The sequence below is a fragment of the Peromyscus leucopus genome, chromosome 7, assembly GCF_004664715.2.
Source record: "Peromyscus leucopus breed LL Stock chromosome 7, UCI_PerLeu_2.1, whole genome shotgun sequence".
Classification (NCBI taxonomy): Eukaryota; Metazoa; Chordata; class Mammalia; order Rodentia; family Cricetidae; genus Peromyscus; species Peromyscus leucopus.
The window spans coordinates 89392047-89408233 of record NC_051069.1 but is presented as its reverse complement, the minus strand read 5'-3'; the positions used below and the strand labels follow the sequence as shown (position 1 = coordinate 89408233).

At 37.4% G+C, this 16187-nt stretch overlaps 1 protein-coding gene across 3 annotated transcripts in view; it reads right to left on the bottom strand.

The window, feature by feature from the left end:
• The window catches only part of Stag1 (stromal antigen 1), a 333420-nt gene that overhangs the window by 84156 nt on the left and 233077 nt on the right, over positions 1–16187 (bottom strand). For all 3 annotated transcript variants that reach the window (XM_028869949.2, XM_028869951.2, XM_028869952.2), the window contains one exon: positions 14326–14440. In XM_028869949.2, coding sequence (XP_028725782.1) covers positions 14326–14440 — 115 coding nt within the window. The remainder of the gene's footprint in view (positions 1–14325; positions 14441–16187) is intronic.

Below are 16187 nucleotides of genomic sequence, written 5' to 3'. Positions count from 1 at the left end.
ATATTTTTAGAGCAAAGTCTTTGTTAATAAAGGAATGTTCTATTTTTGTAAATCATTTAGTCTTAAAGTGTTGTGTTGCTCTTTTCTCATTTATATTTTATTGCTTTTAGAGTCTTTATCCATGTGGAAACTGGTAATGACCCTTTAACTTAACTGATTTAGCTGGAATTGAAGACATATTTCAATTCTTTTAACTAGTATAATTCTATTAGCATCAGCATTCTTTAAAAAATTTTTTAAAAATATTTGAGGGCTGGAGAGATGGCTCAGTGGTTAAGAGCACTGGCTGCTATTCTAGAGGACTCAGGTTCAATTCCCAGCACCCACATGGCAGCTCACAACTGTCTGTAACTCCAGTTCCAGGAGATCTGATACCTTCACACTAATGCACATAAAATAAAATTAAATAAATTATTTAAAAAAATATTTGAGTGTTTTGCCTATATGTATTTATATGTACCACATGTGTGCCTGGTGCCCTGGGAGGCTAGAAAACGTATGATACTCTGGAACTGGAGTTACAGATGGTTGTGAGCCACCATATGGATGCTGGAAATTGAACCTGGGTACTCCAGAAAAGTAGCACATGATCTCTATGAGCCATTTTTCCAGCCCCAGAATCAGCATTTTTATAGATGATTTTCTTTTCCATGCTTTATCATTTAGCTCTGGTATATATACTGTCACCATTCTTATCACAAATTTTGTTTATATTAATCAATGTTCTTATTGTAGTAGAGTAAATTTGATAATTTACTCATCTTTCTGACTGTAAAGAGATGATGATACAGTACAGTGCTGTAGTAGTCTTTATTGTTAACTTGACTGGATTTGATACAGCATAATATCAGGTTATGGTACAGTTACTGCTCAATAGTCTTTGCCAGATCTATGGAGAGAGAAGACAGAAAAAAGTAGTTTTGGGGAGGAGAGAAAAATCAAGTTTAAAGCTCAAGACAAGGCTTGTGTGGAGAAAACTACTTTAACAAAGTGATTAGCACACTGGGACAACAGGAAAGGTATTCTGAAAGCCATATCTAACCAACTAAAAGGTTAGCTTGTAAAAATGCAAATGCGTTTGAAGGAAAATGCTGGTCAAAGGGTTACATGCCAGAAAACAACTGCCTAATGAAGTGTTTACATATGCTTAGCTGCTAAGGCACACTGCAGCAAAGGTAGAAAGGGACCAGATGACATCTCCAGCTGTCAGAAGACCTTGGCAACATCATCCACATGGTGCTAGTATAGCAAATACAAAAAAATGGAATACTTACAAGGGCATGGAGGTTTCTAGTAAGGATCCATAAAGGCTCTGAGCTTAGGTAATGTGTGGAAGGGTAAGAGTCCCTGCAAGGAGGCCATGTTTTGAAGCTGTGGTGAAGTTCAAGTTGTAATAGAGACTGTAAAATGTCAGAGATGCCAGGAGCATGCAAACTGTGTCAACAAAAGCTTCAGGCACAAGTAGTACTAGCCCAATGGAGAGGGCAAATGTGTTACACAAAGCAAAAAATAGAGGAGTAGGATACTTAAGTCTGTGAGAACTTGGGTGATATAACGCAGTTGCCAGACACTGAGCACAAGGTTTGGTTACTGCACTGTTCTGTTTTGGGCTGATCTTTAATTGTTATACCAATATTCCTACCTCTTAGAACAGAAATGCTTATTTTTTGCCTTTGAATGTTGGAAATATATAATTTGCTTTATTTTATAAAGGCTCATAAGTTAATTTTGTCTTGACTCCCAGAAAAGATCTTGGACTTTTCAAGAGCATTCAGACTGTTGACTATTATGGGGACTTTTGAAGTTGGACTGAATGTATTTTTGCATTATGAGACAGATATAAAAATTTGAGGGCCTGAGGTGGAATATGATGGCTAAAAAGTGATGGATTCGGGTGTCACATTAACAAGGGGTGGCATGATAGATAATTTTGTAGACTATTATTTTAAGATGTGTTACATTTGTTTATGCTGTGGAATATTTGTTTAATAATGCAAAGATGTGTTACATTCTTTTATGTTGCATTTGTTTAACTCTATGAAGCTGTGTTACTTTGCCTGCCCCAAATACCTGATTAAGAAAAAAAGGAGGAGGGAGAAAAGCAAGAAAAGGAGAAGAGGATGCTGGGGGCTAGCCACCTAGCCACCCAGACACAAAATAAGAAAGGAAGAAAAGATACACAGAAATAGAGAAAGGAAAAAGCCCAGAGGCAAAGGTAGATGAGATAAGTTAAGAAACGCTGACTAGAAATAAGCCAAATTAAGGCTGGACATTCATCAGTAAGCATAAGCCTCTGTGTATTTATTTGGGAGCTGGTTGGTGGGTCCCCAAAGAGCAAAGAGTAAAATAAACAAAAACAAAAAACAATATAATCTTCATAGTCAAAAAGAGTGGATTTGAAATTACCTGGGAGACAGATAAGAGGAACTTTATTTAGAGAAGTTTAACTGAGGAAGAAAGAACCATCCTATGGACTGGGAGTTAGACTGAATAAAAAGGTAAAAATTAAAAAGCAAGCCGAGTACTACCATAGTATCTTTCTGCTTCTTGACATCAGAGGCCATGTTAGCAGCTGCCCCATTCTCCTGCTGTCATGGCCTCTGCCATAATGGACTAGATCTCAAATGATGAGCCAAAATAGCCTTTTTCCTTCTTTAAGCTACTTAAGTCAGATATTTAATACAATATCTGACAATGAGAAAAGCAACTCATATAAGTGCATTCTATTAAAACCAATAATTAGTTGTTACAAATTTCAATGAGTATATCAGAAAATCATCGGTTAAAAATTTAATGAGTATATTAAAAGAGCAAGATTATGTATCAGCTCATTTTCTGATTAAGTTTCAAATTCATCAATATTAGTAAGCTAGAGCTACATTGTCAGTCAGGGATGGGCTTGATATAATGTTTAGCATATTTTGTCTTTAGACATGTGACAACTATAGAACTTGATTTGAAATTAATTTGAAGTACCATAAAACGTTTGGGTGAAAAAGTTCTAAGAAAGGTAAGGATAGCAAAGATCTTCTATTATGAGTCAAAGATGAAGCTCTAAGAAGGACTTGGAGGCATTTTAAATAATTGTTATAGAGCAGCAGCAGTAAGAAAGCTCTCAGGATTAAAAAAGTTTGGTAACTTTAAAATTATAAGAAAAATAATTTTCTAAAACATGGTTATCAGTGTTACCTTTTATAAAATCATGTAATAGAAACACTGTTTTTATACTCTTCAAGAATTATACAAACAAATCAAATAACTTTAATGAACAGTTACTATACAGCAAGATGGATATTTGAAAATTTATTATAAATAGATGTTATATCTAAATTGACATTATATGTTAAATCTTATTTATATACTGGTGCATTTTATATTGAAAGATAAAATTAGATTTTATTTTATAGGATTTCTTCTAAACTTGTACATGGTGAAACAATCTCAAATTCCTGGAGATTTTTATAATAATAGTTCAGGTATGTTCTGATTCATCTTTAAGTAGCTTCAAATTTGCTTCCAATGTTTTATTTAAAGATTTGTCTGCTTCTTAACCTCTGGTCGACGTTAAAGGATTATGTATATAATGTAACTAAGAATTAATTATTACTCCTTATAATTTCTAAACATTCCAATACTTTGATCTTGCTAAAAGAGAGCTAGTCATTAGTTAATTTTATGAAACCTGAATATGAACTGAAGAGGTCATCAATGGATAAAGTGCTTTTCCTACAAATCTGGGGACCTGAATTATAATTCCCAGAAGCCACAAAAAAGCTTGTGTTAGTGCACAAGTAACCCTGACACTCGCAGGATATGAAAGACTGAGAGAACAGAAACCTGTAAACTTACAGGCTATCTAGCATGACATAAATAGCAAGATCAACAAAGGAGCCTATTTCAAACAAAGTGGAAGACGAGGACCAAAACCTAAGATTGTCCTCTGATGCCCACACACGCCCACATTAAAAAAACAAAGAGACAACAGGCTGTATTTTTTGGGGAGGAAAGAGGAGGGAGAGTGAGAAACCAAGAATTCAAAGAACATTATTCTAGGTCAAGAAATGCCCAATACCCTGAAGAGACTTTTTGGGTCTATCAATAATATGGGTGCCTGTTACTCTGACTATTCCATAAGACTACAAGAGAAAACCAAATTTGCATAAATCTACTTGAAAATAATTATGTCAGTAGGAAATACAATTTAGTTTATATAACAAACTCCATTGTTAAACCATCTATAGAAAACTCTGGACACATTACATTTAAATAATACTTCTACTACCAACTGGCCAAGTATGTAAAATACAGGATACTTTGTCACCTAAAATTAACTACTACCAAAAGGTTGCTGGAGTTTATAAATGTCACATTTTGATACCAACAGAAAACTAACGATTAGTTTAAATAGATCTCTCATTCTTCACCATAATATTACCTGTTTAAATCTTTCAACATTTTATAATTACATTACTAATAGTTTATTTCACATTTCAATAAAACAAAGGATTGTGCTCAGTTCTACTAATCACAGTTAAATGATTTACAACTCATCTGATTTCAAGAGATTCTATCCGAAATTTTACAAAATGACATGTTTTACAGAAAGTAAGTTTAAAAACAGAATTCAAGATAGGAAAGTATTGGGAGTTTCACTGTACTAAAGAATATGGCTTCAACATACAGTTAGCTCTGAGTGTGCACAGTCGTGTAAAAGAAAAAGTTTTTTTTTTTTTTTTTTAAATAATGGCTATTTCTTGTGAAATACATGACATCAGAATGCCCAAATCCTTAAATGTGATTTGCACTTGGCTTTGGTAGCTGTGAAGGAATGGCATGTGTGAAAACTGGGATATATATTTTTACACTGTTGTACCACTGGCAAGCATAAAGATTTAGTAATTTATGAAATCAGTAGACATAAGCATGAGAAATTATTTTAAATGAAAGATGAAAATGCCTAAAATAAAATACATAAGTTTATGCCTTAATAAATCAAGAAGTTCTTGAGAACTTTCAGAAAACCAAAGTTTTTCCTTTAGTTAACAGTAAAACTAGCTAAGACCATTAGACTCCTTAACTTTTCAACACTTTAATACTTAAATGGCTAATCTCTACTAATATCTGAAGCCATTGTTGGCAATACTTTTTGTTTTTTTTCTTTTTTTTCATTTTTTTATTTAAGAATATTTTTTTCAGTTTTTTTTAATTTTATTTATTTTACAACACCATTCAGTTCAACATAATAGCCACAGATTCCCCTGTTCTCCCACTCTCGCCCCCCTCCCCCCAGCCTACCCCCATTCCCACCTCCTCGAGATCAAGGTCTCCCCCGAGGACCGGGATCGACCTGGTAGACTCAGTCCAGGCAGGTCCATTCCCCCCCTCCCAGACCGAGCCAAGCGCCCCTGCATAGGTCCCAGGATTAAAACAGCCAACTCATGCAACGAGCCCAGGAGCCGGCACAAACACATAGCTGCCTCCCAAACAGATCAAGCCAAATGACTGTCTCACCCATTCAGGGGGCCTGATCCAGTTGGGGGTCCCTCAGCCTTTGGTTCATAGATCCTGTGCTTCCATTCATTTGGTTATTTGTCCCTGTGCTTTATCCAACCTTGGCTTCAACAATTCTCACTCATATGAATCCTCTTCTTTCTCACTAATTAGACTCCCAGTGCTCCACCAGGGGCCCAGCCGTGGATGTCTGCATCCAGATTCCTCAGACCTTGGATGGGGTTTATGGCACAACTAACAGGGTGTCTGGCCATCCCATCACCAGAGTAGGTCAGTTCCTGCCGTCTCTCGACCATTGCCAGCAGTCTTTTGCGGGGGTATCTTTGTGGATCTCCGTGGGCCTCCCTAGCTCTCTGCTTCCTCCCCTTCTCATGTGGTCTTCATTTACCATGGTCTCCTATTCCTTGTTCTCCCTCTCTTTTCTTGATCCAGCTAGGATCTCCCACTCTCTTTCCCTCGACCGTCGCCCTTCATTGTTCCCACTCATGACCAGGCTGTTCATGTAGATCTCATCCATTTCTCCGTGTCTTTTTTGGGGTCCCGTTTTCCAGGTAGCCTCACTGGTGATGTGAGTAGCAGTCCAGTCATCCTTGTTCCACATCTAGCATCTTCCTATGAGTGAGTACATACCATATTTGTCTTTCTGAGTCTGGGTTACCTCACTCAGGATGATTTTTTTCTAGATCGATCCATTTGCCTGCAAACCGTATGATGTCATTGTTTTCCTCTGCTGAGTAGTATTCCATTGTGTATATGTACCATATTTTATTTATCCATTCTTCAGTTGAAGAGCATCTAGGTTGTTTCCAGGTTCTGGCTATTACAAACAATGCTGATATGAACATAGCTGAGCAAGTGCTCTTGTGGTATGATTGAGCATTTCTTGGGTATATGCCCAGGAGTGGTATAGCTGGATCTTGGGGGAGATTGATTCCCAATTTTCTAAGAAAGCGCCATATTGATTTCCAAAGTGGTTGTACAAGCTTGCATTCCCACCGGCAGTGGAGGAGAGTTCCCCTAGTTCCACAACCTCTCCAGCATAAAGTGTCTTCAGTGTTTTTGATCTTAGCCACTCTGACAGGCGTAAGGTGGTATCTCAGAGTTGTTTTGATTTGCATTTCCCTGATGATTAGGGATGTTGAGCAATTCCTTAAATGTCTTTCAGCCATTTGGGTTTCCTCTGTTGAGAATTCTCTGTTTAGTTCTAAAGAAAATTTCTCAATTGGACTGTTGGTCGTTTTGATGTCTAATTTCTTGAGTTCCTTATATATTCTGGATATCAGTCCTCTGTCACCTGTGGGGTTGGTGAAGATCTTTTCCCATTCTGTAGGGTGTCACTTTGCCTTGTTGACCGTATCCTTTGCTCTACAAAAGCTTCTCAGTTTCAAGAGGTCCCATTGATTGATTGTTTGTCTCAGTGTCTGCGCTACTGGTGTTATATTTAGGAAGTGATCTCCTATGCCAATGCGTTCAAGACTACTTCCTACTTTCTCTTCTAGCAGGTTTAGAGTGGCTGGATTTATGTTGAGGTCTTTGATCCACTTGGACTTAAGTTTTGTGCACGTTGACAGATATGGATCTATATGCAGCCTTCTACACGTTGATATTCAGTTATGCCAGCACCATTTGTTGAAGATGCTTTCTTTTTTCCATTGTACACTTTTGGCTTCTTTGTCAAAAATTGTATGTCCATAGGTGTGTGGGTTAATGTCAGGGTCTTCAATTCGATTCCATTGGTCCACATGTCGGTTTTTATGCCAATACCAAGCTGTTTTTAATTACTGTAGCTCTATAGTAGAGCTTGAAGTCAGGGATTGTGATGTCTCCAGAAGTTGTTTTATTGTACAGGTTTCTTTTAGCTATCCTGGGATTTTTGTTTTTCCATATGAAGTTGAGTATTATTCTTTCCAGGTCTGTGAAGAATTGTGTTGGTATTTTGATGGGGATTGCATTGAATCTGTAGATTGCTTTTGGTAAGATTGCCATTTTTACTATGTTAACCCTGCCTATCCATGAGCATGGGAGATCTTTCCATTTTCTGACATCTTCAATTTCTTTTTTCAGGGACTTAAAATTCTTGTCATATAGGTCCTTCACTTGCTTAGTTAGTGTTACCCCAAGGTATTTTATGTCATTTTTGGCTATTGTAAAGGGTGATGTATCTATAATTACCTTCTCAGCTTCTTTGTCCATTGTATATAGGAGGGCTACTGATATTTTTGAGTTGATCTTGTATCCTGCTGTTGCTGAAGGTGTTTATAAGCTTTATCAATTCCTGGGTGGAATCTTTGGAGTCACTCAAGTATACTATCATGTCATCTGCAAATAGGGAAAGCTTGACTTCTTCCTTTCCAATTTGTATCCCCTTAATCTCCTTATGTTGTCTTATTGCTCTGGCTAGAACTTCAAGTACTATATTGAATAAGTATGGGGAGAGTGGACAGCCTTGCCTCGTTCCTGATTTTAGTGGAATTGCTTTGAGTTTCTCTCCATTTAATTTGATGTTGGCTGTTGGTTTGCTATATATTGCCTTTATTATGTTTAGGTATGTTCCCCGTATTCCTGATCGCTCCAAGACTTTTATCATGAAGGGGTGTTGGATTTTGTCAAATGCCTTTTCTGCATCTAGTGAGATGATCATGTGGTTTTTTTCTTTGAGTTTGTTTATATGGTGTATTACATTGATGGACTTTCATATGTTGAACCACCCTTGCATCCCTGGGATGAAGCCTACTTGATCATGGTGGATAATTGTTCTGATGTGTTCTTGGAGTCTGTTTGCCAGTATTTTATTGAGTATTTTTGCATCAATGGTCATGAGGGAGATCGGTCTGTAGTTCTCTTTCTTTGTTGTATCCTTGTTTGGTTTAGGAATCAGGGTAATTGTAGCCTCATAGAAGGAGTTTGGTAATGTTCCTTCTGTTTCTATTATGTGGAACAATTTAGAGAGTATTGGTATTAACTCTTCTTTGAAAGTCTGGTAGAATTCTGTGCTGAAACCATCTGGTCTTGGGCTTTTTTTGGTTGGGAGACTTTTAATGACTGTTTCTATTTCCTTAGGGGTTATTGGGCTATTTAAATAGTTTATCTGGTCTTGATTTAACTTAGGTATGTGGTACCTATCCAGAAAAATGTCCATTTCTTTTAGGTTTTCCAGTTTTGTGGAGTAGAGGTTTTTGAAATATGACCTTATAATTCTCTGGATTTCCTCAATGTCTGTTGTTATGTCCCCCTTTTCATTTCTGATTTTGTTGATTTGGATTCTCTCTCTGTCTTTTGGTTAGTTTGGATAAGGGCTTGTCTATCTTGTTGATTTTCTCAAAGAACCAACTCTGTGTTTCATTAATTTTTTGTATTATTCTCTTAGTTTCTAATTTATTAATTTCTCCTCTCACTTTGATAATTTCCTGGCGTCTATTCTTCCTGGGAGACTTTGCTTCTTCTTGTTCTAGAGCTTTCAGGTGTGCTGTTAAGTCACTAGTGTGGGATTTCTCCAACTTCTTTATGTGGGCATTTAGTGCTATGAATTTCCCTCTTAGCACTGCTTTCATAGTGTCCCATAAGTTTGGGTATGTGGTGTCTTCATTTTCATTGATCTCTAGGAAGTCTTTAATTTCTTTCTTTATTTCTTCCTTAAACCATTGGTGATTCAGTCGAGCATTATTCAGTTTCCATGAGATTATAGGTTTCCTGTAGTTTTTGTTGTTGTTGAAATCTAACTTTAAACCATGGTGGTCTGATAGAACACAGGAGGTTATTCTAATTGTTTTGTATCTGTTGAGATTTGCTTTGTGGCCAAGTATGTGGTCAATTTTAGAGAAAGTTCCATGGGGTGCTGAGAAGAAGGTATATTCTTTCTTGTTAGGATGGAATGTTCTGTAGATATCTATTAGGTCCAATTGGGTCATGACATCAGTTAAGTCCTTTATTTCTCTGTTAAGTTTCGATTTGGGAGATCTGTCCAGTGGTGAAAGTGGGGTGTTGAGATCTCCCACTATTAATGTGTGGGGTTTTATATGTGGTTTAAGCTTTAGTAATGTTTCTTTTACATATGTGGGTGCCCTTGTGTTTGGGGCATATATGTTCAGAATTGAAACTTCATCTTGGTGGATCTTTCCTGTGATGAGTATGTAATGTCCTTCTTGATCTCTTTTGATTGATTTTAGTTTGAAGTCTATTTTGTTGGATATCAGGATGGCTACCCCTGCTTGTTTCTTAAGACCATTTGATTGGAAAGTCTTTTCCCAGCCTTTTATTCTTAGGTAGTGTCTGTCTTTGAATTTGAGATGTGTTTCTTGTATGCAGCAGAAAGATGGGTCCTGCTTTTGTATCCATTCTGTAAGTCTATGTCTTTTTATAGGTGAATTAAGTCCGTTGATATTAAGGGATATTAATGACCAGTGATTGTTCATCCCTGTTATTTTTGGTGGTAGTGTGTGTGTACTTCCCTTCTTTGGGGTTTACTGTTGTGGCTTTATCTATTGCCTGTGTTTTCGAGTGTGTATCTGACTTCCTTCGGTTGGAATTTTCCTTCTAGTGCTTTCTGTAGGGCTGGGTTTGTGGATAAGTATTGTTTAAATCTGGCTTTGTCTTCGAATGTCTTGTTCCTACCGTCTATGATGATTGAAAGTTTTGCTGGGTATATTAGTCTGGGCTGACATCCATGGTCTCTTAGTGTCTGCATTACATCTGTCCAGGTCCTTCTGGCTTTCAAAGTCTCCACTGAGAAATCGGGTGTTATTCTGATGGGTTTACCTTTATAGGTCACTTGGCCTTTTTCCTTGGCTGCTCTTAATATTCTTTCTTTATTCTGTACATTTAGTTGTTTAATTATTATGTGTCGAGGGGACTTTTTTTTGGGGTCTAGTCTGTTTGGTGTTCTATAGGCTTCTTGTATCTTCATAGGCATTTCCTTCTTTAAGTTGGGAAAGTTTTCTTCTATAATTTTGTTGAATATATTTTCTGTGCCTTTGAGTTGGTATTCTTCACCTTCTTCTATCCCTATAATTTGTAGGTTTGGTCTTTTCATGGTGTCCCAAATTTCTTGGACATTTTGGTTCATGACTTTGTTGGCTTTAGTGTTTCCTTCGACTGATGAAACTATTTCTTCTACTGTATCTTCAATGCCAGAAATCCTCTCTTCCATCTCTTGCATTCTGTTGGTTATACTTGCATCTGAAGTTCCCGATCTTTTACTCAGGTTTTCTATTTCCAGTATTCCCTCTGTTTGTGTCTTCTTTATTTTTTCAATTTCCCTTTTCAGTTCTTGAATTGTTTCCTTTGTTTGTTTCATTGCTTTTTCATGATTTTCTTTCAGTGCTTTATTGTTTTCTTCCAGGACTTTATTGTTTTCTTGGAGGGCTTTATTGTTTTCTTCTAATTCGTTTGCCCTTTCCTCTAGTTGTTTACAGCGTTCTTCCAATTTTCTTGTCTTTTCCTGTACACAAGCCTCTACCTTCTTCATGCAGTTACTCATAAGGCTACTTTCTTCTGCTTCTTCCAATTTTTGGTGTTCAGGTCTAGATGTTGGAGGCGGGCTAGGTTCTGGTGATGCTGTATTGCTCTTCATTTTGTTGTATGTACTTCTGCCTTGACGTCTGCCCATCTCCTTGTGGTTCCTTCTTGGTCTTATCAGTGTACTTGTTTCAGAAAGAGCTGACAGATTCAGGAAGACTCTCTCTCTTGTCCAAAAGGGAGTTCTCTTGTCCAGCTCTCTGGTCCAGAAGGGAAGTCGGGGGCAGGACGGGAGCTGGGGGCCGGTAGTCTCAGGAAGTGGCTGGAGTCTTAGGCAGATGGGCGTGGGGGCAGGGCGCGGAGATTGCAGGGGCTGCTGGGGGCTTGGAAAAGGGGATCCCTCCCGGTGGGGCTAGAAGGGGAGCTGCCCGGTGGCCAGAACCTGGTGCCAAGTTGGGCAGGTCTTCCCGGAGTGGCTGGTGCCCAGGGATGGGGTCCGGTTTGGACCCGGATACTCACCTCTGGTCCAGAAGGGAAGTCGGGGGCAGGTCTCTAAGTCTCAGGAAGTGGCTGGGGTCTCGGGCAGATGGGCGTGGGGGCAGGGCGCGGAGATTGCAGGGGCTGCGGGGGGGCTTGGAAAAGGGGATCCCTCCCGGTGGGGCTAGAAGGGGACCTGCCCAGTGGCCAGAACCTGGTGCCAATTTGGGCAGGTCTTTGTTGGCAATACTTTTTATATAGTTTGTAATTATTGAATAATATTTTTTTTTCCATTTCTTTATAACAGTGATTCCCAATCTTCCTAATGCTGAGACCTATTAATACAGTTCTTCATGTTGTGATGACTTTCAACCTTAAGATTATTTCACTGCTACTTCATAACTGTAATTTTGCTACTGTTATGAATCATAATGTAAATATCTGATAGGCCAGCCTCAAAGGGGTCATGATGCACAGCGAGAACTGCTGCTCTAAAGTCTAATGGTATAGTGAAAAGAGCTATCACAAGGTGACATTTGCTGGAATTCATTGCTTTATTTTAAAATTGAACCGTTACATTTTATTCTGTAACATATCTAAACTTACTTGTTAATAAAACAATGTTTTAAATCCTTACTTAAGAAAATGTGGACTAGAAGCATATGCATTAGCCTTGAATTTGTTCAAAAGCATAATGTAAGGTCCCAATCTAGAGGTTCGGAACTGGCATTTTATTAATAATAAACCATAGTGTCATATTTCTAGGCATATGTAAGACACTGTTACTAACATATTTGAATGAAACTCTCCTGCTGATTTTGTTTATTATTATTATTATCATTATCATTATTATTATTATTATGGTTATTTGAGACAGGATTTCTTTCTATAGCTCTGGCCGCCTTGGAACTTGCTTTGTAGACCAGGCTGGCTTCAAACTCACAAAGATGCACCTGTCTCTGCCTCCTGAGTACTGGTATTAAAGGCATGTGTCACAACCACCTGGCTCTTTTTTTTTTTTTTTTAAAGATTTATTTATTTATTATGTATACAGTGTTCTGCCTACATGTATGCCTGCAGGCCAGAAGAGGGCCCAGATCTCATTATAGATGGTTGTGAGCCACCATGTGGTTGCTGAGAATTGAACTCAGGACCTTTGGAAGAGCAGCCAGTGCTCTAGCTGTTAACTGCTGCTGGCTCTTTATTCTTATTTGAAGAAACAGTGACATTTTGTTGTGTAATAATTTTTTGCACACTGTGAATATGTGTCACTTTGGTTTAATAAAAAGCCAAATGGCCAATAGCTAGGCAGGATTTTAGAGACAGAAAGAATGCTGGGAAGAAAAGTGGAGTCACCAGGAGATGCCAGAAATGCAGAGTAAGCAGCATGGGCTTTACAAAGTAAAGGTAACAGAGCCACATAAAAGAACATAGATCAAAACATATGGGTTAATTTAAATTATAAGAGCTAGTTAGAAACAAGCCTAAGCTATTAGCTGAGCTTTCATAATTAATGTCTCCATGTGATTATTTGGGAGCTGGCAGGTGGGACAGAAAAGTCTACCTACAACAACTTTTTGCTTTGTTCTAATGTCCCTCATTCTATTTATTTGCTTTGTATTTTTTTCAGTTTTTGTTTTGTTTTGTTTTTTTGAGACAGGGTTTCTCTGTGTAGCTTTGTGCCTTTCCTGGAACTCACTCTGTAGCCCCCAGGTGAGCCTTGAACTCACAGAGATCTGCCTGGCTCTGACTCCCAAGTGCTGGCACTAAAGGTGTGTGCCGCCGCCGCCGCCGCCGCCACCGCCACCACCACCAACTGGCTTCATTTTAGGTTTTACATAGGTCATCTATTTTTCTCTTTTTCATTTTTACATAGCAGTTACAGTGCTATCAAATTTGAATACTCATAGAATCCTTTAGGTTTCTTTTCTTCTCTGATATTTTCTATTTTTCAAATAAATTGAGTCTTAATTTTTTTGTGGTATGAAACTAGAGCCTGACACATATGAGGCAAAGGTCTTATCACTGAGCTGAATGCATCCCCAGCTCTCTTTGTATTGTCTTCGAAATTCCGAGACAAGGCCAAAATTGCACAAGCTGGCCTTGAATTCACATCGTAGCCTAGTCAGGCCTTGAATTTGTCATCTGCCTGAATACATCCTCTCATCTACTTTGGATTAGAAGTTTTTGCCACCATGTCTGCCTTGACTTTTAGTTTTCTTAACTTCTTTTGCATTTTTATTTTCATTCATTTCTAAACTAAATAGTTTATTCATTCAGGGTCTCCTTATAATTAGTTTATTCTTTAATCAACATCACGCCAGTAGGAAATACTAAATAAAATATCAAAGTACAGTAGAGTGAGCAAATGAAACTTTGTCTTCAAAAACAGATATGTTGTGAGTGCTAAGTATAAAAACCACAACAATGGTAACAGACTATAGTATATGGAAAATAAATAATGATTCTTAAACTAGCTAGAGTAAGTTCTAAGAGTTTGACAATGTTCACAACTTTTATTCTTGATGCAGAGAATTTAACCCAGGGCCTTGTATGTGCCAGGCAAAACTCCACAACAAAACTGAACCACCAAGCTCTTAAAACTGTTTAATAAAATAAATTAGACATAAAAAAGGGAAAAGTTAAAAATGTAGAACTGGCATTCTGAAATAGTGTAAAACTTTAAAATTACTAGACTATATTTAATGTTGATACACCCCTATACGTATGTATATTCTCACAAAAAGCAAAGTACACAGCAATTAATAATGGTGACTTTACAAGAAAAGCATTTGTTTTCAGGACTGTAGTGGACTGAACCCTAACTGCTTACCTCAGATCAAGTGACAGAAGGACACAATAGTCAACTAAAACCCTTCTTACCTCACTTTCAAGAAAGAAGAGGACAAGCATCCGGATGAGGTTCCCATTTGGACTGTTCCTTCCTCTCCTCTTTGCTAATGCTTCCTCTGCTTGTGGGTCATGTCTGCTAAATAGCCTGTGGGGGAAACAATATAAATTCACATGAACACAAATTTCAGTAATTTTACAAAACACAAAAAATTCACTGTTGAAAAAATATGAAAAAGATTTTTAATCTAATTCAATACAACTTATCTCTTTTTATTTTTTCAGACAGGAAGAAGAAAGGCAGAGGGAAAAAGAGATGCCAGTCTGCTGCCCAAGGAACAACATGCTAGCCGACTGGTAAGCCACGGAATATATGCCAAACATAGATGAATAGAAATGGATTAATTTAAGTTATAAGAGCTAGCTAGCAAAAAGCCTGCCATATGCCATGCAATTGGTAATTAATATAAACCTCTGAGTAATTATTTTATAAGTGGCTGTGTGAGATAGTGGGCTGGGAAGGACCAGAGAAACCTTCCAACTACACTTCAATCAAGTGTTATCATGCCTGGCTATTAAATGATACCTTTACAGAGATAAAAAAATGGTCAAATTAAAAATATCTTACACAGTTCAACATGAGGAAATGCTTTTAATGATGAATAGTAAATGCTTAAATATTTATTAAAAATGTAAGCACTACTTTCCTATGGTTGATACTAGAGTATGTAATTTTAAATTTAGATTAAAAACAATTTCTTAAATATTTATTTCAGTCGTAAATACATTAAAGAAAATCCTGAGCAATAACCAAAAATCTACATTTTAATATTTATGTCTCTTGTATTCTCCAATGGTTATACCTATTATTTAGAAGCAGTATTCTTAAGCCCAACTGTTTATAATAAAATTTTATTAGTACTATATATAAAAATTTACTTTCAATAACAAAACTTCTAAGTATGGCTAAGAAGGAAATTCAAGTTTTAAATTTGCTATATAGATTTAGTCTAATAAAACAAAGCTCTCCTATTTTTAGGGACTACTCTAAGCCCAAGGGATGCAGCAATGAACATGAAATTGGTTCTTGGGAGGAACTTTAATTCTAGTGCAGCAGTTCTCAACTTGTGGGTTGAGGCCCTTTTGGGGATTAAATGATCCTTTCACAGGGGTCTTGTATCAGATATCCTGAATATCAGATATTTAGATCACAATTCATTACAGTAACAAGATTACACTTATGAAGTAGCAACTAAAATAGTTTTATGGTTGGGGGTCACCACAACATGAGGAACTGTATTAAAGGGTCACAGCATTAGAAGGTTGAGAACCACTGCTCTAGTAGATGGAAACAGACTAAATGTACTGTCTCAGATAATTTACAGAAAAATAAAGAAATATGGACAAGCAAATAACATATGCAACATATAAAAACATATATAAGTTTCTAAAATGAAAAGCTAAGTAACTGAGAGGTGTTCTTTTTGAGGTGGCTTTCAAATTTGTGACGAAGGTAATAATAGACTTTGGTAACTAAAATGTACTAAGCTGAATAACTGCATTTATTTCACATAAGGTTCTGAAAAAATAGATGAAATTTATAGTGTTAAAAATGTAGAATTTTGAGACCTCCTACGGGGCTAGTTTTCTGACTTCCCCATCCATGCTTTCTTCACAACCAGTCAGATCTAGCCCAGGTCCCATATCTACTGCCCCAGCCTAGTTTGACCTCTCTTGCTTGCATTACAAATCATCTCTAGGCTTCTGCCAGGATCCTCCCTACCTGTTCTCCAACCCATAGGTCCTGCCATGCCACATCCAAAATTTTACACAGCCAGATCTAGTTCTACACTCCAAGCAGACTAGGAAGCTCATCCCAATACACCAGTCAAATC